Source organism: Liolophura sinensis, chromosome 9, assembly GCF_032854445.1.
Source record: "Liolophura sinensis isolate JHLJ2023 chromosome 9, CUHK_Ljap_v2, whole genome shotgun sequence".
NCBI classification, from domain to species: Eukaryota; Metazoa; Mollusca; class Polyplacophora; order Chitonida; family Chitonidae; genus Liolophura; species Liolophura sinensis.
The window spans coordinates 22163282-22190106 of NC_088303.1; the positions used below are offsets into that span (position 1 = coordinate 22163282).

At 37.0% G+C, this 26825-nt stretch overlaps 1 protein-coding gene across 1 annotated transcript in view; it reads left to right on the forward strand.

Annotated features, from left to right (window-relative positions):
• LOC135475702 (uncharacterized) overlaps nucleotides 1–26825 on the forward strand; it is a 52029-nt gene that overhangs the window by 8992 nt on the left and 16212 nt on the right. Inside the window, 6 exon segments of the mRNA XM_064755633.1 lie at nucleotides 10388–10531; nucleotides 14001–14176; nucleotides 15396–15446; nucleotides 17165–17208; nucleotides 19692–20116; nucleotides 25290–25331. Coding sequence (XP_064611703.1) covers nucleotides 10388–10531; nucleotides 14001–14176; nucleotides 15396–15446; nucleotides 17165–17208; nucleotides 19692–20116; nucleotides 25290–25331 — 882 coding nt within the window.

Consider the following 26825-nt stretch of genomic DNA (forward strand, 5'->3'; position numbering starts at 1 on the left):
GTTTTCCAATAGGAATGTCATTTCATACATGTGTACATGTGATACTGTGATCATGGTGCTGGGATTGAGCCGACTAGGTCTCAAGTTCTTCTAATATTGTAGTGATACATGTACTGCACCACAACTGTCTGACCGTTATTGTCTCTAGCTGCTTGAGCTCATGTCTTTGATTGATTACTACAGGCCTGTGTACATCTAGCTTGTGTCCGTCCAATCAGACAGGAGTGTTGCCTTTCCGGGAGGAAATACAGCTCTCTTGCGTCAATGACAAGCTCTTCACATACCAATTCCACATCATTCATGAACAACTTTTCCAATCAAGTATGAACTGAATGCGTTTTCATTATTTCGGTGAAAGAAATGTGAGTTACCTGTACATTTGTCAGTGCTTTGATGAAGGAGCTGGTTTGGATTATGTATGCTGGACATGGTGACCAAGTTTATTTGTATAGGTGAGGACATACCTGATGGTACCTAATGTGCTGGGATTTCTTATCCACTTGAATTGTTTGTCATAAAGGAGTAACTTCTGTGGAAAACCTCAGAGTGAGGCGCAGGAAAGATAGGTCAGGATTATTGTTAACGATCGATGTGAAAGTATACCGAAGTACACCATGATAGAAGGTAAGTGAGTCATATGGCCTACATATAGCAACACTGAATGTTGTTGTTGTGGGAGGTAATTGGCGATTCTCTAACATAATCAGCAGTTGCATGTACAGTACTTCTTACCTGTTCAAGTTTCAAATCTGGGCAAGGTCTCATAACATTGAACTGAAATCAGATTCACTAGTATGTCATTTGCTTAGTTTATCTTGTGCAGATTTGGGGGATCTAGCACAGGTGTGTATTGAGTGCTGTGACGTTTACATGTACAAAGTTTGCTTACATGTGTACATGTTGTTAACTGCATGTACACCTGGATACATGCACATCACATGTATATCTGTATACTAAAGGGAAAGTATATTTGTAGTATATTAGTGTAGATAAAAAACATGGTTCGACTAAGCTTCCTTATGCTTTTCATTTCTCCATAACTTACCATTTGCAAGAATTTGTTATATATATATAATTGGGAATGTTCAGAAATATGTTCTAATTTTTTTTTTAAAAGTTACATTGAATATACATTTTAGGGCTCTAGTTGCAGATGCGCATGTTCCTTTTTGCTTAGATGCGTTTTTAGATTTACCTTTGCACATGCTTGGAAATGTCTTTTATATTCAAAGATCATAAAATTAGCTTTAGACCATTGAGAAATATGTACCCTAATTCCTCAACACTTTGGCATACAAAAGAGCAACTTTTAGTGCAATTTATGAACAGTTATAATTAGATTCTGGAGGCAAAACTACACTGGTTGGATTTGTCAATTTCAGAGCCTCATAACAAGTATAATTTTATACGTCTACACAGAATAATGCCTTCAGAATATGCTTAGACTTATTAATATTAGGTCTTTAAAAAAAAGAAATGAAAAAAAAAAATGGGAGTAATATTGTACCTTAGTTCGGGTTTGTGAAGGACACACAACTATATGTAGGCTACATGTACAAACATGTGAACAGTTGCTTGAACAGCTGTAGTGCATGCACTGAGTATGTGTCCAACATGTGTGCAGAACAGTGTATGTATAAGATGCTGTGCTAAGCAGCTGACTGTATACCTATTGTGTTGGGGGTTGGTTTGACATTTAGTAGAGGTCAGTTCATCAAACAGCTGGTAATAGTGACCTACTGTCTGACCTTATGCTTACAGTGATATATCCTTGTTCCCAGTGTATATGCCAGTGTGTGACATGGATATAGAACAGGTGTGCTGCACAAGCCCCCCACCCCCCCCTATGCTCTTCTCCCCTGCACTCTTCTTCCCTACACTCTTCTTCCCCTACACTCTTCTCCCCTAAACTCTTGTTTCTCCCCTACACACACCTTTTGTCTTGTCATGGATTACGGATTATGTTCAGTCTGAGAGTTCATGGAGCAAGCAGACAAGTACCTCAGACATTCAGTATTTGTTCCATTTGGAGCTAAAGATTCCCTGGAGCAATTGATTGCCCATAGCCATGACCCAGTAATATAACAAATATTCTGAACAGATTTGTAAAGTCTGTGTAAGGCAACGGACAGATTTATTTTGTGATAAAAAATTATGACTTTCCTAGGTATGCGGTATAGTGTTACATGTATGACTGAGAAAACAAGAGAAATACTTGCAATGTGATCAAAAATCAGGTTGGGCGATATTTACCTGTAGTTAGATATTAGGGCTTGTCGTTGATAACTGAGGCTAGCCTGTACCAAACTACCGGACGTTTCAAGGTTTGCAAACTTTTCAGACAGTAAACTATACATGATAAGAGCACTGTTCCTGTTGTAGATTAGAAATTTTTCTGAAGCCTTTTGATAATTAGCAAGCCTATGCCACTGGCTAGTGTATATGTTCAAATAGAGCCAAATTATAAAGATGATCCTGAATTGTTTACAAGAAAGGACTTGGAGATGTAAAGTGACATTGAGTCAACGTAATTGGCTGGTGTGTGTACATGTGCCAGATAGAGTCGGCTGAATAACTCAGCTCAGTTCACAAGCAAAACACTGTGATAAAAACCTTAAAGCAAGAAGCAGTACAAGTAAATGTAGCTCTTGTGTATGCAATATGCATGTGTTTGTGGGTACTATATACATGGGCAATACATCCAGAGGCTAATATCACATCACACTTGTCGTTCCTACATCTGTATGGACCATGACAGTGTGGCCTTAATGGCATCTGTGTAAGAGAAAGCCCAAGTGAACAAGTCTGGGGGTTACCTCAGTGCCATTGTCTTACATTACACTCTAACAGCAAGAGCAACTTCAGTACCCCAAATTCTTAAGCCTTCTTAAATTTAAATGTTCTAAATATGTTGTAAATTGTATTCTGTGATAATTTATACAGGCTTGTCATAGATATGTGAGAGGCATAGGTAGGAAAATTTTAATCATGCATTTATCTCAGAATGTTGCCTCAGTGAATAATATTTAACTTTTTTTATGAATATATGTACATGCAGAAAGGATTGATCCTCAAAAAGTACCATTATCATCGCATGAAATAGCTGTGTGTGATTATCATGCAGGATTGTCCCTTTGAAGTGGTGTGCATTAACATCAACAGAAAGAGTTTCATGCAGTTGTAGCATTTGATTCCAAACAGCATGGTCATTTAAACACATCTCCTCAATCAGTGAGATGAAGACGTAGCTTTCATATCTAACCAGAATGATCGTTGACATCACTTTAAACAGCTACATCTAGTGTTGATTCCCAGTAAATGTGAATTTCCATTTTTAGTGTAAACCATGCTGCATATCCAAAAACTTGGACGAATGAGATTATTATATTCACTCTGAAAATATAGACTGGTCTTCCATGCCACCTGTATGATGATAAACTTTATATAAGATACGTATTTTGACACCTCATAGCAATGGACAACTTCCTATTTAGCTTGGCACATTTACAGTACCAATACATTAGTTGCCTTGTAATCATTGCATCAAGTAATGAACTAAATATACATTTAGCAGTTAAGTATGAATATAGGTTGAATAGATTCATAATATGGGATTGTTGATTCCCGAGTCCAGTGAAAACTATGTTGAATGCTGAAATTACAGGGAATACCGCTAGTGCATGTTCTATTTTTATTCAACTCAAGTCAAATTTGACATGTTGACTGGACAGTCATACCATGTGAATGCGGCTTAAAGGTTTTTGTATACAATGTGAGATTATTATATTTATCATTATAATCTTGACTTTTCTGGAACATACATGTACATGTACATGCATTTGATACATGGAATCGCATAGCTAAAACAAAAAAGAGCAAATTTTTGCTAATTAATATCATGGGGGAGAATGTTGCATGCGATTAGCATCTTGCACTTAACTCGCTGGTTTGCTTAAGGCTTCAAGTCAGTAGGCTAAGGTTAGAGACCAAAAACAAAGGTAGTTGGCTTTAATGTTTTTTAGAGGTGTAGAATTTATTTGTGCGAATTTGATACGCTCACACTCATGAGAGAAAGGTCTCATGAAACTTGAATGCTTACATTTGTAGGTACCTCGTACATCATTATTAGAGACTAAGAAAACATTAAAATGGAGTATATATCAGATAAAAGACCACTAAGAACTCTCCAAGAAAATAGTGCGATATATTTTTTTAGAATTTTTAGATCCTATGGAAAGCTGACCCAGAGGGTGTCGGTGACATGACATCCATATTTTTTGCTTCCAACATTTCGCTTCAAGGTCCAGTGGGTGAATGCATCCATAGACCTACCATAATATGCAATATGCATTTTGAATGATAAAATATAGTAGTCTGTGTATGTTAATGGGCAAAGACCTGATGTGACGTCATTGGTACATATACGGTCAGATAAGGCCGCCTCAGAATCCATAGTTTGATATGCATTTTACTAGGGTGAAAAAATTCTTAAAAAAATAATAAATCCAACTATTTTTGTGAACAGTGTTTAATGGTCTTCCGTATAGAATATAGTTCAAGTTAGTGTTTTCTATGCTTTCAAAAGGAATTTTTGATGGCTGTATTTGCTGACCAGTGCCAGTGGAGTTTAAAGCCTGTGTGTTTATGGTGGAGACACCCTTGTGTGTACGCAGTATGGTGTGTATTCTAGTGCTGTTTTGTACAGATGACTCAGCTAACAAACCTGAGGTATATGGCCTGGATCATTATGTTCCAATGCAAATCAATGGTGAGCTCAAAGCAGTTGGAGTAGGTGACGCGGCCAAACACAAGGTCTGCTGAATGGCTCAGGTTACTGGGTGCAGCATGTGCTGCATGTTGTCATGACATACATGGGCAATGACGTACACAAGACAAAACAAGTGTATATGTTACCTGCACAACTGTAACAGGAAGAAATATACATGTCCTGATTTGAATTGGAGATTTAAAAAAAAAAGCTATCATTGCTGGCCAACATGGATTATTTCATGATTTTCAAGATCAAAACAGAGCTTGAACGGACATCAGAAGATCATGTTGAAAAAGATTTTCATTTTACAGTATTCTACTGAAATGTGTATCTAAAACATGGTGTATTGAAAGGGTGTTTATTTTTATTTTTTTAATTATTTTTTTTTTATAACCTAGCCAGTGCCATCTAGATTTATGTGAAAAATTATGTTATTTTTTTATTTGTTATTTTATTCATTCCTGATACATATATGTTACTTATGTATCTTATGTTACTTATATACTTATGGTTCCTAGTACTATAATCTCTGAAAATTGTTAAGAGGTATATGCAGTGTGAAAATAGTTTGGATTTTAAGTAAAAAAAATGTTTGCCTGATAAAATAAGAAAGTCCCTTAAAAGTAAAGTGGTTGAACCTCAACCATTGGGTAATAAATAGGCCTACATTTACAGTGTACATGGTCAAATCCTCAGCACCATACTGTAGCAGACTGCTATGATTTAAGTCCTGTTACTGTGAGCTTAATGTAGTATGAACCCTGTGTGAATTTGATCTCACTTTATAAAAAAGCTTTGTGGTGCCCAAGCCAAGCTTATATAATTCACAGGAGCTTCGGGAGGTTAAATCTTTGGAATGTAACCCAGCCCTAACAAATGTCTTTCAGCAGAGGTCATGTGAGGTCGCCATGTGTCTGACAGAGTGAATAGCACTCAGTGTTGTCTCCCCTTGCGAACCATGGTGCCCATTATAAGGTCTATTGTCAGTATTACATGAAAGAAACTGAAGCTTACAGATGTCTAACACAGAGGGGTTTTTTTTGGGGGGGGGATGGAGAGTGGGGGAGAGGGCATTTACAGAGAGAGTCTAGTAGTAGTAAGGCAGTTCAGATGTTGTCCTATAGCGATAGGCCACCTGTGCAGCTGTGTTTAATGGGATAGCTGTCATATTGCAGCGGCAAATCAAAAATTAAAGCCAGAGATAATATACATGTGCTCAAGTCATTGTAGCAGTTTGCAGATGTTACATGCCAAAGACTGGCTCATTTTCATCTGTCTAATAGTCTTTTTTTCTCATCAAATGTCTTCAGACTTTTTGTTCAGATGAAAACAAACTTAAAACGATTTGCAATGAAATAATTTAAAAAAATTATGGATTTTTTTATTTTATTGGACATAAAATACATGTATAGAATCGGTTGGCACTCCATTAGTCTTTCTGGATATGTTCCAATGTTTAATTTTTGGCAACCTACATTTGTACCTGTTAAAATGTGAATAGAATTGGCTTTCACGAGTAGGCATACTGTATTGACCCAAAATTTCTTAGAAACTAAGTTACTTAGAAAAGTATTTTGAAGTTTTGTGTGGAAGATAAGATAATATTCTATCAGAAAAATGAAAGTTTCATCTCCAAAAGTAATATTTTCGATCCTGTACTTGAATCCAAAGCAGAGTTTTAGGATGAATGCAGCACGTCCTAGACTATGCATGTGACTTGAGCCATTCTAATTGACTCTTCTTGATTTTTTTTCTAATATTAATCATATTAGTTGACATGACTTTCTGCTGTGTCCTGACCTGATATGCTGAATTGTTTGTCCATATGACTACCCCGTTATGTACACTTAGAGTATGATTGAGTGCCCCCTTATTTCCCCTGTGTATTATACAGGGAGTTCACAGCTTGCCCAGTACTCTAGTCTATTCCCTGATACACATCATGGTCCTTGTGTGCTAGATCTGCCAGACACAGTCTCTGTTCCCCATTAATATCAGTATAAAAGTGCTACATGTGGTGAATGCTATTAACCAGATGTATGACAGGACAGTGTGGTTCTCTCCACTGAGCCAGAGACCTAGGCTATTTCCCTAGTTAATAGATTGTAATGACTGGAGCATTAGCACTGCCTGGGACACTGTCCAAGGAATGTGCTTGTAATGATGATGGTCAGGAAATGACCAAGTGTGGAGAACTTTGTTGGCTTACCACCCACACACAGTTTTCACACATAAAAGTGCAGTGTGACAGTGAAAGCACCTGGTGCAAACTTGGTCTTTTGCATGTACTTACCAGTTTTGAATTGCTCAGAAATAATGTGTACCTCCAATGAAAGAAAACAGGCAAGAGAACTGTGACCAGAAATACCTTGAGTTGTTGTTGTTTTTTTTGTTGTTTTTTTTTACGGTATAACTCAACCTAGCCATTATTTTCAAGGGTGGGTTTTTAAAACCATATTTACATTATTTTGATTGATTGCATAAAAAGCCAAAGGTTATACAGAAGAATGACCCTAGAGTATTTAATCAGAGATGATTTACAGAAAGCTAATATTTTTCAAAATGTTCCATATAAATGAATAGAGAAATTCTTATGAAGAAGGTCGTATGAGTTACATCGTTTAAACGTTGTCCCAAAAGGCCACCATATTTTATCCTACTTTTTTGAAACATCAGATTTCTTTAGACAAAAAAATTAATGAAAATAACTTCTCAAGAATTTCTGTCAAAGGTGAAAGTAAAAGTAGAAAAACTTATTATTAAATACAGTAATGTGCAATTTTGTGTTCCATTTTAAGCATTTTCTTAACATCATTTGATTTTATAAGATACATACACTGCACTTATCTCATGAACACAAGTTCTCATCTACGTACAGTACTGCCCAATCCTAACAAAATACTCTACACGTATCATCCACCCATTCTACGTGCATTTTGATGGGATGTGGGGTGGATCCTGGGCAGATCATACGGCCATGATGGGAGGCCCATGCGCGGATGTTGACACTATCCTGATCGGATCTTACGCGGATCTTGATGGGCTGGTACATCATGGCACTTTCACCTTTGCCTACACTCTAGCTATAAACATGACACGATGTATGTTCAGTTTGCGTACCAGGTAAGGCAGGTGTGGTAACGAGAAAAGTATTAGTGAATGGTCTGTCATTAGCTTAACTCACTCATTCAGGCCAATGGGAAGGTGATCTAGCCCAGTCCATTACTCCCGAGTTTTGCTTTCCCGATTCTTGACCAAGTGTATTAGTGTCAGTGGAAATGTAAAATCGTAACTGTACTCCCGGAAAACTGGAGGTGATGTAAGTTCTTGCCAAAAGATGTGAAATATTATAAATTATCCATTTGTGGTGCCTAAATTATGTTACACAAAAATTGTGTAAGTTCTGTTATACTGTTTTGCTCTATATTTAGCGCTTAAATTGATTTCCTCAAAAAATTTGGCACTGAAGAAAATTTGGCACTGAAGAAAATCGTGTATTGTACATGCAGGTTGTGTTTTTGCATTTACTGAATAATTGCGGAAACCGTCAAACCTCGATCTGCGTATTATCATGATTATGTGTGAATTAGTAACCACGCTGGGTACGTGGGAATATTTTTTTCTATTCCAAGAGAACAAACAAGGCTAGTGTTGAACAAGATGGCATTTGTTATGACTGAGATGAGTTTATGTGCGTATCTTAGTGTATGTCACAAAACCCCCAGCACTGATGATGGTTGGTACACCCATCTTGGCTGTACGATCAGTGTATGATGAGAACATCTTCCTGTGAAATTATGCCCTTCCTGCGTGGCTATTCCGACGCACATCCGTGCCAGATATTTCATTAGGATGGAGCTGTAGATGTACATACAAATCCATGTTTACATTTTCCATGTTTTTGTAATAAAGTCATATGTAATTAATGGACGAGGGTCTGTCAGCAACTTGTGGATGGTTGTGGATTTCCTCCGGGCTCTGCCCGGTTTCCTCTCACCATAATACTGTATGGCCCCAATTAAATCAAATAAATGAAATATTCTTGAGTATGGCATAAAACACCGATCAAATAAATAAATAAATAAATAATGGATATGTAACAGTGAATAATAATAAATATTTATGTTTCGTAGCTCATTGCAAGAATCAGCACACGTGTGATATATGATTACAATATGTTGTGATGTGTCTGTAATGACAAACATGTACATCATGATCTCTGGTCACTAGTCGAGTTCTTATTTTCCCCAGCCTTTAATAAATATAAGCCACTTTGTTGTTCCCTGTCTAATAATGTTTATAGTATCATACCTGTAACATTGAATTTGACCTTGTCCTTCCCTAGCTAGGTAGTAAATTGCCGTGTTCTCAAGTTACCTGAATACATCAAAGTTACATGTATAGGACATCTTTATCTTTATCTCTCTATCTTCATTTTGTTTTTATTATTCACCTACATGTACATGTACTGTATATCTTCAACCTTTTCGACTTTTAAAGCACTTTGAAAAGGCTGAATAATTAGGGTAGGCTACGTGGAGCAGTGAGTATTGTTCTACCCTGGTCAGAGTCACTCAGTGTGACAAGCTCACCTTACAGGAGGTTGCGTGTACAGAGTATTGATTGATGCATGGCTAGGGAATTGTTTTGGGCTGACAGAAAGTTTATCTCTATCCCCAGATAGCCATAATGTCATTAAAGTGATTCCATAGACATATTATAGCAGTGTGGAGTTGGTTTTAGAGTTGATGATTCATTAATACAAAATTAATGATTTTTATTGTGATTTAAAGTCCAATTGGTAAAGTGCATTTTTCCAGATTTTTGTGAAAATTGTTTTGGAAGAATTTGAACTGAAATTCTCTGGTGAAAACTTCCATAAATTGGAAGCCTTGAATGTGTTTTCAGTCAACATCACTGTGGTGTAATCTATTTGAGGTGAGATAAAACCAAAACATGCAGTGAAATAAACACATGGAATGTACGCGCACACTATTAAATAAATACCTAAAGTTTAGTGTGTAATTTAGAATGAATTTTCAGAAACAAAAAATAATTGAAAATAATTCTTTTGATGCCACAGCTTAAGTTTTCCTGATAAGAAATATTTCAAACTTCATAAAAAAAAACTTTGTAGTGACTGTACAACGAGGATGAATCGTTCAACGTTCAGAATCAAGCAGAATATGTCACTGGAAAAATTTTTAGGTGAAATACATGCATGTACATGTACAGTGTAAGTCAGATAGGCCATAATAATAATAATAATAGTAATAAGTAGTAGTAATAATGTCAGAATTTTGTGCATGATTGAACATGTAGATCATCATGGAATAGAGAATATTATTTTAATTAGTTGATGGTTTCATTGTTTTCACCTATATTAATGTGGTACAGAAAGCCACATTTTACATGTACACTCAGTATCTGACAAAAAAATATTATACAATGTGTTGATGGTGGGAAAATTGAAAAAAAGAAATAAAGGTTGTCATTCAATTGTCATTCATGTTCATGGTGATGCCTTTAGTGTGAGAATTTGTTTCATGACCTGTGTATGTGAACTACAGCTTGTGACCCTGATGGATTACATGTATGCATGGTTTTATCTTCCAGAGCTGTTACCTGGCATTGAGAACTATCTTTCTCAGACGTTGGCCAATGAGAACTTGTCTGATGAGGCAGAGGAATTGAGGCAGTACTTCGTGGAGCGCTTGGATATTTTGAAACTCCCACCCTCACGGCCGCCGCGCACATCAGGTCAGACTCCGTACCTTTTCGAATGGCATAATCTGTAACATATTTAACTTCTTGAAACAAAGAAAGCTTTGTTAAAGTCTAACTCTAACATCTTAATAGGTCACAGTAACATAAAATGTATTTAAATTCACACACCAATCATACCAATTGTTTAATTTTCTTGAGTGGGGTTTATATATGCATTACTTAAAATATATATATATATATATATATATTTATTTATTTTTATGTTCATGTATATAACATACTTAGCCAAGGATCTCAGCTGTGATCTTTTGATATGAGGTTAGGCGTAGATCACATCAAGGTTAAAATAGTGGTATTTAGAAACAACCTTGTGCTGAGAAACTCAGCGTAACAAAATTCAGTGCAAAATGAACATATATATGCATTAACCATGCAAAGCTCCAATAAAGTATGTTCACCAAGACATTCTCTCTTCCTCTGCCAATTTTTTCCGCATTCTGCACCTTTATGACCAGTAAATCCAAGATGATTCACAGTTGTGACTTACGCTCACATGCCATGTTGACATCCTGACCTGATAAATCGGGTTGTTGCTTCCTTCGCATGTGTGGTTGGCCTTTCATGACGTCACTATGTTTTGATCAGCTGACTGTCAGTTTTGAAAGCCATGTGACTTCAGAGACGCAAATTTGCAATCAACTGAAGGGTATGGAACAGAATGACAGACCCCTTAGGTAGTGCGAACAGTCAAATTAAGTATGCAGTGAAGAAGGGGGTTATCTTAGGCATCCGTTCCATTCATTTTAACAGAATGGTCAACGGCTGCTGCGCATGCGCACTGTGCTGACCCAGATTTTAAAAACATAGCATGGCGACCTGCTAAATACGAGCCTATTTTCAGCTTCAGCTAAGATTTACAGAAGAATGGTGATCTAAAGGCAAATAGCGATTGTGGCAAAATGTACATAAATATTTCAGCTATGTAAGCATAATACAGGAATCTGGTCGACATAGATCGCGGGTTAAGGGTGGACAGGGGTCCCCGCGTATGAGTATATGTAAGCCACCCTAAGACTGAGATCTCGGGGCTAATAACATACTGCACATTGTACTCAACTCATATGCTGATCTCCATGTACATACATGTAGACAGAGCACATTCAGTGAAGTGTCAGCTGTCATGTCTACATGTGCAGCAGCACCCAGAATACTTGGATATTAAAAGGTTAGGCCATCATTCAAAACTTCCGTGTTGTGGGCAACCCAACCCTATCAGAAGAAATAGGGTCAGTTTGTAGGGATTTTTTTTAATTCTAGGTAAAGAAATTAGCATTGAGAGAAAAATAAGACAGATCTCCAGCCGTTCATGGGAAGGTCTGCAGATTGTTGTGGATTTCCCCTGGTCTCTGCCTGGTTTCCTCCCACCATGATACTTGCCGCTGTTGTATAAGTGAAATATTCATGAGTACAGTGTAAAACACCAATCAAATAAATAAATAAGTAAAAATAAGAAAGAAATTCCATAAAAAGCCCAGAGAAAATTTTAGACCATGGCCCTCTTGTTTGGGAAGGAGGGATCAGTCTTTTTACCTCAAATAAACATATTTTTAATGATCAGTAGCCTTATTCAGTAATACAATATATGTAATATATATAATTTTCAAGGATGGTAGAGTGACGACATTTTATATCCTGTGTGAAATTGTGTCAGGTCATGTGTAAGCTCATGCGTGTACATGTGCTATAATGGTGATGGTTAAGCTGTGTTTAACCACTAATTTACTGGTGAATCCTCTGTACTAACTACCCTTTTTTTATAGGTTTTCTTATACTATATGTTACTATATTAAACCTCACCACAACTATGTATGCCATCATATAAGGAAATGTTTAAGAGGGTAAGGTTCTGGTGTGTGGTACATGGATATTGTTGGGTAGGCCCTGCCCCTCATCTGTGTGGGTGGTGTGTTGATGGAGGTGGTTTTCACGGGCTTGTACATATCCTTTGCCAGGAAACAACCTTCACAGGTGTTAACATTCTTATACAAAAAAAAAAGGAAGAAAGAATGACATAAATTAAGATTAGGTCAGCCAGTAAATCAAATAGTTGTTAGCTCTTCTCAAGTAGTAGACACTTGACCTGTGCAGTGCCATTGAAATAGGACCGGAACACCATAAATAATCACTGTTCTCATCATTTGTCGTGTAAATCATCTGGGTCCAGGTGTTCAAAAGTGTATTAGCAGTTAAGCCTTGTATTAACCTCATTCTGAACTAACATGCCGTTAGTTTTGTATTAAGCTAAGACTAGTATTAAGATTCAAGCCCGTCTTAACCTTAATACACTTTTGAACAGCTTTTAGTGAGAGCTGCCCAGTGCTGTATAAATGAATCTAAGCCTATTTGCTATTATATAAATGTAATCATCCATGAAAAGGGAACAAAAATAAGCCTTGAGGTACATAAACCATGTCTTTCTTACCCGAATAAAAAACTTATTGCAGAAATACTGATCAAAATGACAATAAAACCCACACAAGCAGTTAATAACACCCACACAAGCAGACATTAAACACACAGGCTGTAGTCAGATTTTAAAACATATGATTTTGGGTCGATACATTATACAGATAGTGCATGCTGTGAGGTGGGACATCAGAAATTGTCAGCTCGAGAGAAGTGATATTTAACAAGGGCAAAGCAAGATATCAGCCACAGCATGCACCAAACGTAAAACAGTAACTTTTGAAGTTGTACTTTTAATCACTGAACTTGTACGTCAATAATAAGGGAGCTATAACGACCGTCTAGTTGTTTACTTTACGAACAAGCAGACGCCAGAGAGCTCTCAAAGGGAGATAACTGCTGTGGAATAAACGCAGGTGATGGTTGGATATTAGCACAAGATGTTGCACAAGATGAGCATGACATTGCATTCCTTGGGACGCGTGATCATTGTACATGTTTTGCGGAATATCATGTGACCATCTCTCGACCAATGGAAACCGAGATTTACCCTATGAGGTGTAATATTATCAGATGTAAAAGTTAAAGTAATACTGTTGTGTGTAAACCAGTTGCTGGTGACCTCAGCAAACATGTAGAGTGCACATGTAAGAAGTTCAGCATAAAGCACACCCCAAAGCTAGGAATCTGCAGTATTATAGGGTCGCATAAAACCAGCGATCAATTAAATTTGTGGATTTTTTTACTCCAGTGATATGTTTTTAAATTATTCTTGTCTCAAAATATAAAATTGCAGCAGCTGGATATACATGTAATATTATCTGCAAGGCATAATGGAAAACTATATGAGAAACCAGATGTTGAGTTTCAGTTTTAATATTGTTCCTGGTTTCCTGTTGTTTTTCCTCCTTTTTACCCGTACTATGGCTAGGAGTGCTTTGTGGAATTAACTGCATGCCGGGTAATTCTTGAGATTTTAATCAGACTCTTAGTGCTTGTATAAAAAAGTGTCACCGCCTTTTATTTTGTTTTTCAGTGTCACACAAGAGTGAAGCAATAACAGAAAAAATCCCTGCATTAAAGGACGAAGATAGTGTTGATGCTGAAACCAAGGTGTCTGTCATCTCCACAAACCCTGTATTGGACTTTGCAGCCAAACAGCGTGAACTGTCTAGAACATTGCTCACACATACTGATGAAGAATCGAATGACGTAAGTAAACAGGAGCTTGTAATTGCCTGTTAAGAAACAAAAAAATGTGTACCTGTGCGTGTTTGGTATATTCACAAAAATATGAAAGCCTTTTAAGACTTTTATGAAAATGAATGGCAACATTTTGTGACATGTTTTGATGTACAACATGATTTTTGAATGAATTTCTTACTATTTATTTCAGTTTTTCTAATGGTAGTTTTTCTGCTTCAAGATTACATGTATATATACTGGGATTCTTCAACCTTTTTTGCATGTTTGCGAGGTGTTTATTCAAGCAAATTCTGAAGGCATTGTGAAGACATACTTTTTGTGAAGCCCTGAAATTGGTCAATCCAACCAATGCAGTTTTGTCTCCAACATCAAATTATAAATATGCTTAGAATGTACTGAAATGTGCTCCTTCATGTGCAAAAAGGTTGAGGAATTAGGGTATACTTTATATTTTACATATTTATAAACAAGACATGTACAGTCTTAAATACCAATCAAATACATGTAATTAAATAAACATACTTTTTGGGGGACATATATGTAAATCTCTTAAGTGCAACTTCTAAATTATTAAGTAAGGAGAACTCTGATTGCTGTTTTCTGCATTATTCAGTTTTAGGAAGTAGGCCCACTTGTTTTATCAATTTACTTGTACCTTTTGAACATAATATATAATGCTAATGATTTCTTAAACTTTAACTTAATTTTTATTGTCTTCTGAGTATATCTAAAAACCTTCATAAGCAGCTGTGCGGGAATAAACTGGTGTAGGGTGCAACTATGTATACACTGTAGCTTGTGGTGAAAGTGGAGCAAGGTGTTTGGTCTGTACATATGAGTTACTTTCTAATCATGACCATTTCACATGCAGTATTATAACATTGTAGAAACAGTGACCTGTTTTCTATGCATACATTTTATGTATTGTAAGGTACAAAAGTTGTTCAATTGCCCCAGGAAATATGCATTATACCGTCATCATTCTTGGGGAAATAGTTTCATGCTGAAAATTACTCCAAGTTGCATTTTTAGTGTGGAAATGGTAAGAAAACAGGGCAGCTTTGTGTCTGTTATTTGAAACAACGTGCTAATTGCTGATGGATAATAATATCCTTGAACCTTTGCCACAAAGCATTTGTTTCCCTTGCAATCACCTTTAAATTGTAAACATTTGCTCATGACATGAGACAGTGAGTAGGAAAATATAAATTTCCACCATTTACAGGAATGGAGCAGTTTGTGTCGTCAGTCACACCTTTTCCTGCCATTTCTTCAGGTATCCAGTCCTTATCACCTTGACATCTAGACTTCTTCCTGGAGGTCATGGCTGGCGCATTAATCACCTTGACCTCTGAACTTCTTGTCTTAAAGGTCATGGCTGGCACATTAACATTGACAAAATTCCCAGCACCTTGTTATCTGGTTGTATAATTTCCCTGTATGATTTAAAAGGTTATATTTGTCAAGGTTCTGTTATAGCATCATGGCTATCAGATTTTGTGTTTGAACAGCGCATTTTACATCCCATCTTGTATCATTAATAAATCTACGAGCGCTCTGTGTCTGCAAAATGGTCTGCTGAATTTATCTTGTGAAATAATTTACAAATGAAGGGTTTGCCTTACAAAGCGCATGTACCGTTATGATAATTTACCTTTTTCTGGTCCTGTAGCCATAGACAGTGCCTACATGGTAATGGTTACCATGGGAACTGCCTGCTGGTTGTCAAGTCTCCAAGCTATTGTTTTACACTCAATAATGGAAGTCATAAACCTATTGGAGCAGTGAAAACACCCAACCAGTACTCTGATTAGATTACTTGTACTTCTGTGTTCTGTAAAGGCCAGTCAGGTTTATAGATGAATTTGATACTTTAGGCTATTCTTAAGCTTTATATGTTGCCTACATGTGATACTTGTGCATGTAAGCAATATCCTGTCTTGGATATTAACCGTGATCTTTCCGAAGTTTAAATGAATTGGTAGCAAAAATTAGTTACTTGTAGCTTAATTTATAATGACATTTACGTCAGATTGGGTGTGGGTTTATAACATATGAATGATTGATTATAGCTTTATGCCACTTGGGCAGTATGTTGCAGCCATATGGTGGTGATACAACGTAGAGGAATTATTTCAGTAGATACATTTTGCAAACAGAGCATTGGTTTTCTAAAGTCTTTTTGGCAGCCAATTTCTGAGATTCTTTAGCTGTCTCAGATAGCATTGTGACTATGATATTGGACCATGACCCTGTTTGGTGAAAATCGCGCAGCGTGCATTTTTATTGCATTTAATCATTTTTATTCAGCTTTGAACATGTTCTGTCACATTTTGCACTTGTTATTGATTGCCATCGGTACACTGATCTAATTTGCTTAAGGGTTTCTGTATTAAGGACTGTGATGTGTTTTTATTTTATCACTTTGTGATAGCAATGCATGGCTTACATGTGCACTTCACACCTTGGGCTGATTTTTTGTGATTTTCTTTGCTGCTTCCATTTGATCATGAAGATTCTCGCTTTGCAGCATTGTTTATAATTATCACATTCTGTGTTGTTTCTATGAAACTACAATTTTAAGAAACTTGATGAACCCTAAAATATTTGAAACTGTTAAATGCTACTTTCTTAGTTGTTCTGGTAGGTTAATTGGTGAACAGTATGATGGAAAAATGTATTGGGTTGGTAGTCAGCCGAGAGTGAAGGAAGCCAAAATTGAAAAGCATGGTTGCTGTGCCAACTCTTGTCTGATAATTGTCATAAAGCTGCTTTGAAATTTGGCTGATTTTGTTTTCTTCTGGATTGTTTAGGGTTTTGTGTTTTTTTTTGTGTGTTTTTTTTTTTAAGGAATGAAAAATGGGGGTCTTAATTGACTTTTATATCAACTAATTTTGTACATTTTCACTTATTCGTCTTGTTACTTACTGATGCAATTTATAATATTTTTAATCCACTTTTCTGAGTCAGGTATGAAACTTTTATTTTGTGCAGGAGGAAGGCAAGGTTTATGATGACATTGGCGATGATGATGGGAGGTATGTGTTGTGAAAACCTCAGATTTTACAGTGCATGTGAAATATTGCACGCCATGGCCCACACTTGATTTACATGTTTTCTATGTAATGTTCTGTTCATTACCTAAATATCCTGAATACCAAATATTTGACCACAAGGAATAAAGTCAAAATGTGTGTTCCTTGCGTGAAAATTCTATATTTTATTGGGGCCCGATGGCCAGCGCGGCGCTATGACCCATGAAGTTCTCATAAATGCAGTCAGTTTAAATCCAACTCATACTGGCTTCCTTTCCTGCAGTATGTGGGAAGGTCTGGCAGCAACCTGTGGATGGTTGTGGGTTTCCCCTGGGCGCTATCCATTTTTACCCACCATATTGCTAGCCGCTGTCCTCTGTAAAGTGAAGTATTCTTCAGTACGGCATAAAACACCAATCAAATAAATGAATAAACTATATGACATCAGAATGACAACTCTTTCCTCCCTGAAATTCTTGCTCTAAGACATGGTGATGGTATTAAAATTAGGAGGTGAAATTGATCATGAGCTAGTAAACATAAAATTGGTGTCACATGGAACGGAAGGATATACAATCATGTATTTTCTGAATTATCGTACTTTAACAAATGACAAACTTTGTAAATTGACGTATGGTTATTCTTTTGCTGAAGTGTTTATGGCCTGAGCAGATAGGTAAAGGTATAAGGAAGGATGACTACCATTTTCATTTTTGACAGTTTTCTGCCGTTTTGAGAGGTCACTCTGTTGATCAGTATGGCAGTGCTTGAGTGATTTATCATATTACAGTATGTTGTGTATGCGCAAATCCTTTAAAAGAAAAGCACCAGGCATTGGTAAAGTATCCCACACAAAATTTAAAATCTATGTATGAAGCAAAATTATACAGATTAAGAAAATCAAAAATGCTGCCATGTTATTGGTTGTGATCAGTCAGGCAAGAGCTATATCTGTAACCAGAGAACGCAGCGCTCTGTTTCCACTTATATCACCCCAACCCTGGTTTGCCTCTTCACCATATGTGTATGGGATGTGAATGGCGCCACATCATAAATTCAGTTACCATCCCACGGTCTTGTGTGTGGGGTGCCAGTGACGCCACACCATGATTTCAGTTACCATCCCATGGTCTTGTGTGTGGGGTGCGAGTGACACAGCATCATGATTTCAGTTACCATCCCATGGTCTTGTGTGTGGAGTGCAAGTGACACAACATCATGATTTCAGTTACCATCCCATGGTCTTGTGTGTGGGGTGCGAGTGACGCCACATCATGATTTCAGTTACCATCCCACGGTCTTGTGTGTGGGGTGCGATTGACGCAATATCATGATTTCAGTTACCATCCCACAGTCTTGTGTGTGGGGTGCGAGTGACGCAACATCCTGATTTCAGTCACCATCCCATGGTCTTGTGTGTGGGGTGCGAGTGACACAGCATCATGATTTCAGTTACCATCCCACGGTCTTGTGTGTGGGGTGCGAGTGACGCCACATCATGATTTCAGTTACCATCCCACAGTCTTGTGTGTGGGGTGTGAGTGACACAGCATCATGATTTCAGTTACCATCCCACGGTCTTGTGTGTGGGGTGCGAGTGACGCAACATCATGATTTCAGTTACCGTCCCACAGTCTTGTGTGTGGGGTGCGAGTGACACAGCATCATGATTTCAGTTACCGTCCCACAGTCTTGTGTGTGTGGTGCGAGTGACGCAATATCATGATTTCAGTTACCCTCCCACGGTCTTGTGTGTGGGGTGCGAGTGACGCAACATCATAATTTCAGTTACCATCCCACAGTCTTGTGTGTGTGGTGCGAGTGACACAACATCATAATTTCAGTTACCATCCCACAGTCTTGTGTGTGGGGTGCGAGTGACACAACATCATAATTTCAGTTACCATCCCACAGTCTTGTGTGTGTGGTGCGAGTGACGCAATATCATGATTTCAGTTACCCTCCCACGGTCTTGTGTGTGGGGTGCGAGTGACGCAACATCATAATTTCAGTTACCATCCCACGGTCTTGTGTGTGGGGTGCGAGTGACACAACATCATAATTTCAGTTACCATCCCACAGTCTTGTGTGTGGGTCATGAGTGACACAGCATCATGATTTCAGTTACCGTCCCACGGTCTTATGTGTGGGTCGTGAGTGACACAGCATCATGATTTTAGTTACCATCCCATGGTCTCGTGAGAATTTCAGATTAAAAATAGATTAAATGATTTATCAAGCACAACAGAGAAAAAATGGCTGTGGCTGTTTGTACCGGTTTCCAACCCTCTTCCTATATAACTCCTATAAAATTCTTTTAAATTTTGGTGCAATTTGGATCTGAATCTGGGACCAGGAATTTTTTGAATGATCCTTCACCATTGCAAGATAGGACACAATGCAGATTATTGTCGTTTTGTATGACAGAGGTTTGTGCTCTCTGAATGCGTTCTAGTATTGAAGTTGTGCTTGTTCTTTTGTGACAGTGATATTGATGGAGAAACAAAAGATGACCAGGATTTGTACGAGGTTCCCGTTACCAGTGCCTCCAGCGACAACCTAGGCCCAACATCGGCCTTGTTTGATTTTCCTCCGGGCTCCAGCGATGACCTCAATAGCACTGACACAACATTGGACAGCTGCTCCCGCCCCAGTTTACCCATGATTGACATCGTGACCACACCCCCTCCCCCTGTAGGTCCACCTCCACCTCTCCCGCCCCGTCATCATCGACAGTCCTCAGATGATCGCAGCACTGGATCGCTACGTCTCAGCATGACCATCAATGAGCCGCCCGAACTTCCTGCCAGACCGCATTTACCTCCACGCTCAGAAATCTACGCACTTACAGAGCGATCAGACAGATCAGAAAAATCTGAGAAATCTGAAGATCCGACAGATGATGGAACAGGTGAGTTAACTAGTAACATGTTTAGTAGATCTAAGGTGTGTTGTAATTTTTTAACCTTCTGGTATAAGCACCTTTTCTCTCAAAGCTCTGAAATAAATCAAACATTTTCTTTTTCTAAAGTATATTGATGTTCTCTTGTGCTTTAATGATCTCAGTATAATTTACCTTTCACATGTGAATAGAGTAGCATTTAGAATTGTCAAATTTGCATCTTCACTTAAATTACTCTGATGTGTGTCAGCATCACTTGAAGTAAAGATGTTGACATTGGTGACAGATGTTTAAATGATGGCAAGGAATCACAAAATTTTACATGTTGATGTGTTTTACTGTTGGTTTATACAGTAGTTATACTGTTGGTTTATACAAATGTGGCATATTTGAAAAAACAAAAACAATCAGTTTGAATGATAAATGTTTAAAAAATTTTGAAGTGTTTTCTTATTTGGCTTTCTGCATATTGGTATTTTGCATGTGAATCAGTAACAGTATATATTGCATGTGTTGCTTTATTATAATCAGTTTAACTCCAAACAGGAAAAAATCGGTTTTGTGTATCATTTTGGCCTCGGTCTGTTCTGCATATTAAAACAGTAGCATTTGTGTAATGATATTTGCTTGTGGCCTGTCATCACTGACCTTAAGATTGGGTGCTAATTACAATTCTTAAAAATATTTACATGTATATTCTTAAATCAGATAATATTTGGCAGGAGAGTTAACAGAACAGGTATAAATCGGACTGCAGCTAGGATTAGTGAAATTATATTCATCATCAGTATATAGATGGTTTTTTCCATACTCCTTATCAGTGGCTGTGGAAATTTTCTGTCTTTAAAATGGAAAGATGCACACAAAATCCTTAAATTCATAGTGCATGTTCAAATTGTTTTGTGGGTGGCAGCATTTTGCCACCACATACATGTATAGCTTAGGCTTTTTATTCTTGACTGGAGCTAGATAGTCTTAATTCAGACTGAAAATGTGTACTGTAATTCTTCAACCATTTTAACCTCTAAAGCACTTTTTTCAGTGGAATTCATGCATAAAATTATCATGAAAATGATGCCAAAAATGATTTGTTTGTGTCACTAAAGATGCACTAAACCCAATGGTTCTCTCAGCAAGTTTTAAAATATTAGTTGCAGTGGTGGGGCTGGGGCCACTTTCACAAAACTAAGAAAGTCATCTTTCTTGTAACTTTTTTGTAAAAGACGTTGACTAGGTTATAGTGCCATAAGGCGACATTATTTACGAGAAAAGTTACGAAAAATTGATTCACGAAGTTTGGTAAAAGTGGACCCTGTGGTAGAAAGCATATACATTCATGAAGCTGATGTCTTGTTGACAATTAGCATTCTTTTCATTTCTGTACACTTTATTGTTTGAAAACATAGTTTCCAATTTACCAATGTACATACTTCAACATGTCTGAAGCACATATACACATGTAAGCGATCCATCTTGTAGAACATTCATGTTAGTAATTCTTGAGGTGTTATTCATTATTAACATACATGTTGATATACATGTATATGTATTGCTTTACTGCTCAGGGATCTATTTCATGAGACCAGCCCCAATAGCAAAGTTGTAGAGGGCCGCTTCGGAAGCGGTAGATCCAGGTTCAATCCTGGATCGAGTCACACCTAAGACGTTAAAAGACGAAGTGGTAACTTCCTCGTTTGGCATTCTGCATGATAGGGATAGTGCAACGACTGGTTGACCCGTATCAGTATAATGGCGCGGGTGGGGCGGCTTACTTGCCTTCGGTAAGCCGTCACAGTGAAGCAGCACTAGATCATAGAGCGGTGGAAATCTGTCCTGCAACAAGGAGGCACATTATAGGCACTCTAAGGATTCCTTCGCCGTCTTATGACAGAAAAATTGTTAAGTACCCAAGCACTCACTCACTCACTCACTCTATTTCATGAGACTCAGGGACTGGTTTTGGTGCTGCCAATCCACCCAAGACTATTGATGCTAAACGCTCATTAGCATACCCAGCTCTGACTAGTTCCACTCCACCGTTAAGACAAGAGGTTTGTGTGCTACTTGACAAAGGGCAATAGTTTACTACAGGCACACCTATTCACTATATCTATCGATCTGATCGCTCCCCCTATATAAGTAAAAACAGGATTCAGCGGAGCGTCAAATGAATTGATGAATATATTCAAGAACTTCTCCAATTCAGTGGTAGCATTTGCCCTAAATGTTTGAAATGTCGAAACCTTGTGTTTCACTGATTAGTTTAATGTAAAACAAGAGTAGTATAACTTTGAAAAACGAAAGGCTCATTTTACCTTTGAATATAATCAATTCCCTTGATGGCAAAAAAAGTGCCAAAGTATTGAGTAAAAATGAGTCTTTCGTTTTTGGGTGTTATACTACTCCAGTAATGTTGACATCCATAAATAGTTTTATTCACTACTCACATTTGGTTTCATTTTACATTTCTGCTCTTATTAAATCTTATTAGGTCATATCGTTTCCTTTAAAGGATTGAGTGAAAACTGAAAGATTTGTGAAAATACCCCGTTAGTTTCAGTCAATGGTTACATTTTTTGTTTCATCCACATGCAAATTTTAATGTTCGATTCCCATAATATTACTCCTAGTTAACTTTCAGTGACTTCGTGTTTTGTCCTCTTCCAACATATTTTCTGTTATTTAATAATACATTTTATAAGATGCTGTTCATTATGAATTTGACATTTTACATGCAACTAAAACAGTAATCAATATGTAACCCATTTGTATATCATCAGATACAACATTAAGCTAAACATATATTTCCCACATGTGCTCTATGCTCCAATGTAGTGTGTATATATATATATATATATATATATACTATAACAATGTGTAATGATAATGATGGTAATATCTAAAAGTAAAAGTAAATGAAAATGTAAAATAGTGTAATAGTTTAATTTGAATTGCTCTGTTTAAACCTGACCACCTTCATGTACATGTACATAGAAGTAAAATATTTTCGACTACAGAATGAATAGAAAAATCAGAATAAAAATAAATTGAAATATGGATAGAGATTTGAGATTTCTTATACAAATGCCGGCAGTTGTTTTGCATATTATGATGATTTAATTATGTTTACGCATAGTAAGTGCTATATGTATTTTGGGATTTATAAAGCACGTTTGATGACTTATGAATGATTTCGATTACTTTGCGTTCAACAGTTCAAAGAATTTATTTCACTGCTTGTATCATTAGTGTGAAGCGGTTATATGTAAAAATAATTTTAATTTTATCTTCTTAAAATTTATGGAACAACTCAAGAGAATCCAATTTAATTTTAATATTTGAGTTGATTGAAAAAATCATTTGTGAAATAATTTTTTGCCATTTGTTGTCAGACCTGTGTGCATACAACATTGCAAACACACGCAGATTATAACTTTGTGTTTTTTATTATTTTTGTCTGCATATTCCTTAAAATCTTATTTTTCACTCTTCTTTTAAATATGAAGGTATTACAGTATATCAGTTAACGGTTAGAAACAGTCCTAATGATTTTCATTTGAAGATGGGCAAATGTAATTGAGTGTTACAGTTGTTGTTGGAGCTGATTAGGAAAGGTATCTCACAGGTCTCAACAACTCCACAAGCTATGCTGTAAGTGATCAAAGTTATAAGCTGTCATTTTTTTTTTCTCCTCACCCAGATCCGTCTGTTAAAAAAGCTGTTCCCAGTAAGTACAAAGTTGTTCCATGTGAATGTGGTATAAATGTTGCTGTTGTTGGAAAGAGAATTTGTCTCCGGCACGTTCGACCTGTTGCCCTGACTTTCCCTTCATTTCGACCTTTTGCCCATTGTTGGAGACTCTTATATTGTCTACCTTCCTCAACCCTTAAAAATGTAACTGTCAGTTTTCCTTCCTTTGTTTGATGAAGTAGTTGTTGTACTCCTTGTTGGTTCCTGTATTTCTGTTGTTCCTCTGTTGTTTTAGTGGAAGAGTACAGTACATTGTTTCTTCGTTTAAAGCACATTTTTTCACCTCACATACAGGTACTCTTTGACTCGCATTCATGCAGTGCTGATCATCTTTCACATAAATGATAAATATACTTACACTGATTTCATTTGACACCTTACATATGAGTATTTCACTGAGATCTGTGGTGTGCATGCAATAACACAGTACCACCTCATTACCAAACTAATTGCACTGGTACTTTTTACTCTCTTAACACAATCCAAATTATGTACATATTAGACATTTATTCAAAACTTATTTCCGAAATTTGATCTTCTTACAGAGTTTATTTTGATAAAAACAAATGTTGTATTATTGATGCTTTCTATATCAATACATTACCCATTACAATTCATTATAATTCAGTGCTTGAGGTGCTTCTAACATAAATAACACGACTGAAGTGTGTGCCAAGAAGTTAACCTACTCCCTAGATGATGGGACAGTCTTCTGACGGAAAATACACCATGATAAAACATGGAACTGAGCTATTTTACATGTACATGGCTGAGTGCTGGTCCTACTCGGTCTTCACATATCTAACAGTGCCATCAGAGTAACTATATCATTTAGGCATTGTCATTCAGATAGGCATTGAAGATTTTGCTTAAATGTTTTCTGAACAGCTCATAGGAAAACATGAAACTTTGGAAGAGTTTAGAGCACGCTACACTATATCTTGTTACCATACAGAAAAATTCAAGGCTGAAAACTCTAGTGATATGCTAATACAAATGATTATTGCTTGGTGGAGAGGGGGCTGCTTGAACGCATCATTCCTGAAAACCACAGTCAAGATGATGTCATGTACAGTGCAGTTGTAGATAAAGCCATTCAGTTGAATATCCAGCTCGATTTTTGCATTTTTTGCTTTATTGTGGAAAGCTGGTGGCTCTGTTTGGGTTTAGAGATGCATCCCGCTGTATGTCAGTTGCTTCCAATAATATATGCAAATGAGTGGGCTTTTGTACAGCTGATTGGTGGAGAAAAGCTCATGTAATTTTACATGAAGGACTGGAAAAGTTTTCATTCCTATGAGTTTCAAACTGAAACACTTTGTTTGTCATATCTGTTGTGAATGCTAAGTAAAGTCTTACAACCTTGACCTCTAACCTTTGACCTCCCTGTCTTACCTTGTTTTTCTGTACTTTGTGTTGTCTTCTCACCCAGTCCTTAATGGTGGAAAATGTGGATGCTTCTGTTCGTGGGAATGTGAGTAGACTCAGTAGCTCTTTCCCTATATAATGTAGCATTTGTTTCCAAGACTGTTATTCTGTCTTTTTGTCTGCGATATTAACTTCTCATGTTATTCATATACGTATATGTGACAGAATACTCATTGATTTATGTTTCATTCTAAACTCTTTTGACCTTCTCAGTTAGCAGACTTCTGTACTGAATGTAAGCCGTGAATAGCCATGTTTGTTGTCAACAGTCAGGCCTCGTCAACCAATTAATTGGTAGATAAGCTGCCCATTCTCAGGCCTCAGGATGACACTGCACCGCCAGTATTTATTTCTGCATGTACATTCATGCACCAATGGTGAGCGGTGGTGACATGCTTGCATAATAAAGTCCTTAAAGTAATGTGAGCTAAACAAGGCACTGTACTGTCGAGCAGAAACAGTGGTGTAGTGTTAATTCATAGTATCTGCCACATGGTCTCAGATTGCAACCTTTTTTGTCCTTGAGGTGGCTTTCTGATTATAGTGATGAACTATAGTAAAAACTGTATTCTAGAAACGGTTAACACTACAGTACATATGATAAAACCACCTACTTTGTACCAGTACACTGTGACCTGTGAAAGGAATTCACTCCAAGTTATACATCTTGTGTCATATACATGTAGCACATCGTGGATGACTTGGTATTCAAAACTGACAAACCTGTCATGCAAATCTCGATAAAGAAGATCATTAAAGGTGAACAGCAAAGATTATTGATCTGAAACTGAAAGCTATACATGGTGACTATTGTAATATTTTCATGTATATTGTATCTTATTTTTGGTCCAAAATGAACTGCACAAAGCTTGGCAGTGTTATTTGTCCAAAGTGCCTTGGTTTGTTCCTTGGAATGTTGTGCCGTTAAAGTGTCCCAGGTTGAATCATGTGCACTCCAGCGATGTCACAAAAACTGCCACATTGGTTATAAACAAAGAAAGACAGTCTTAAAGAAAGATCAAAAATGCTTGATGAGTTTTTTTCACAAGAAGAAAATGTCTTCCACAACCTCGTACAATAACAGAAGGAATCTCTTTATGCCAATTTTTGCGCAGTGTGAAAACTTTGCAGTTCACCTTTAATTTCCTAGCATACATTTAAAACATACATGAAGTACTCTTCGTTTCTAAGTTGACAGACGAGGGTTAAAAGGGTAGGTTACAGGACCGAAACTTAGCTGTCAAGAAAATGTAGACTCTCGTGCCAGTTGTCAAAACTATGCAAACAAGTTGACAGACAATGTCATTGACAGAAATGTTGTGAGTAATTATTTCAAAAATTAGCCAGTATTTTATCTCTGTCCACTGTTGCAGTGTTAAGTTTGGTTTTGTCTCATCAGTGTACTGGGAAAACAGGACTAATTGTGTAAAGAATTTTTATTACATTCTTTGGCATGCCAAGTGTATTAAAAGCTGTGTTGACAGAAATTGTTGTTAAATGTAAAATATGTCCTTGCTCATTGAGTTAGGATTTATTTACA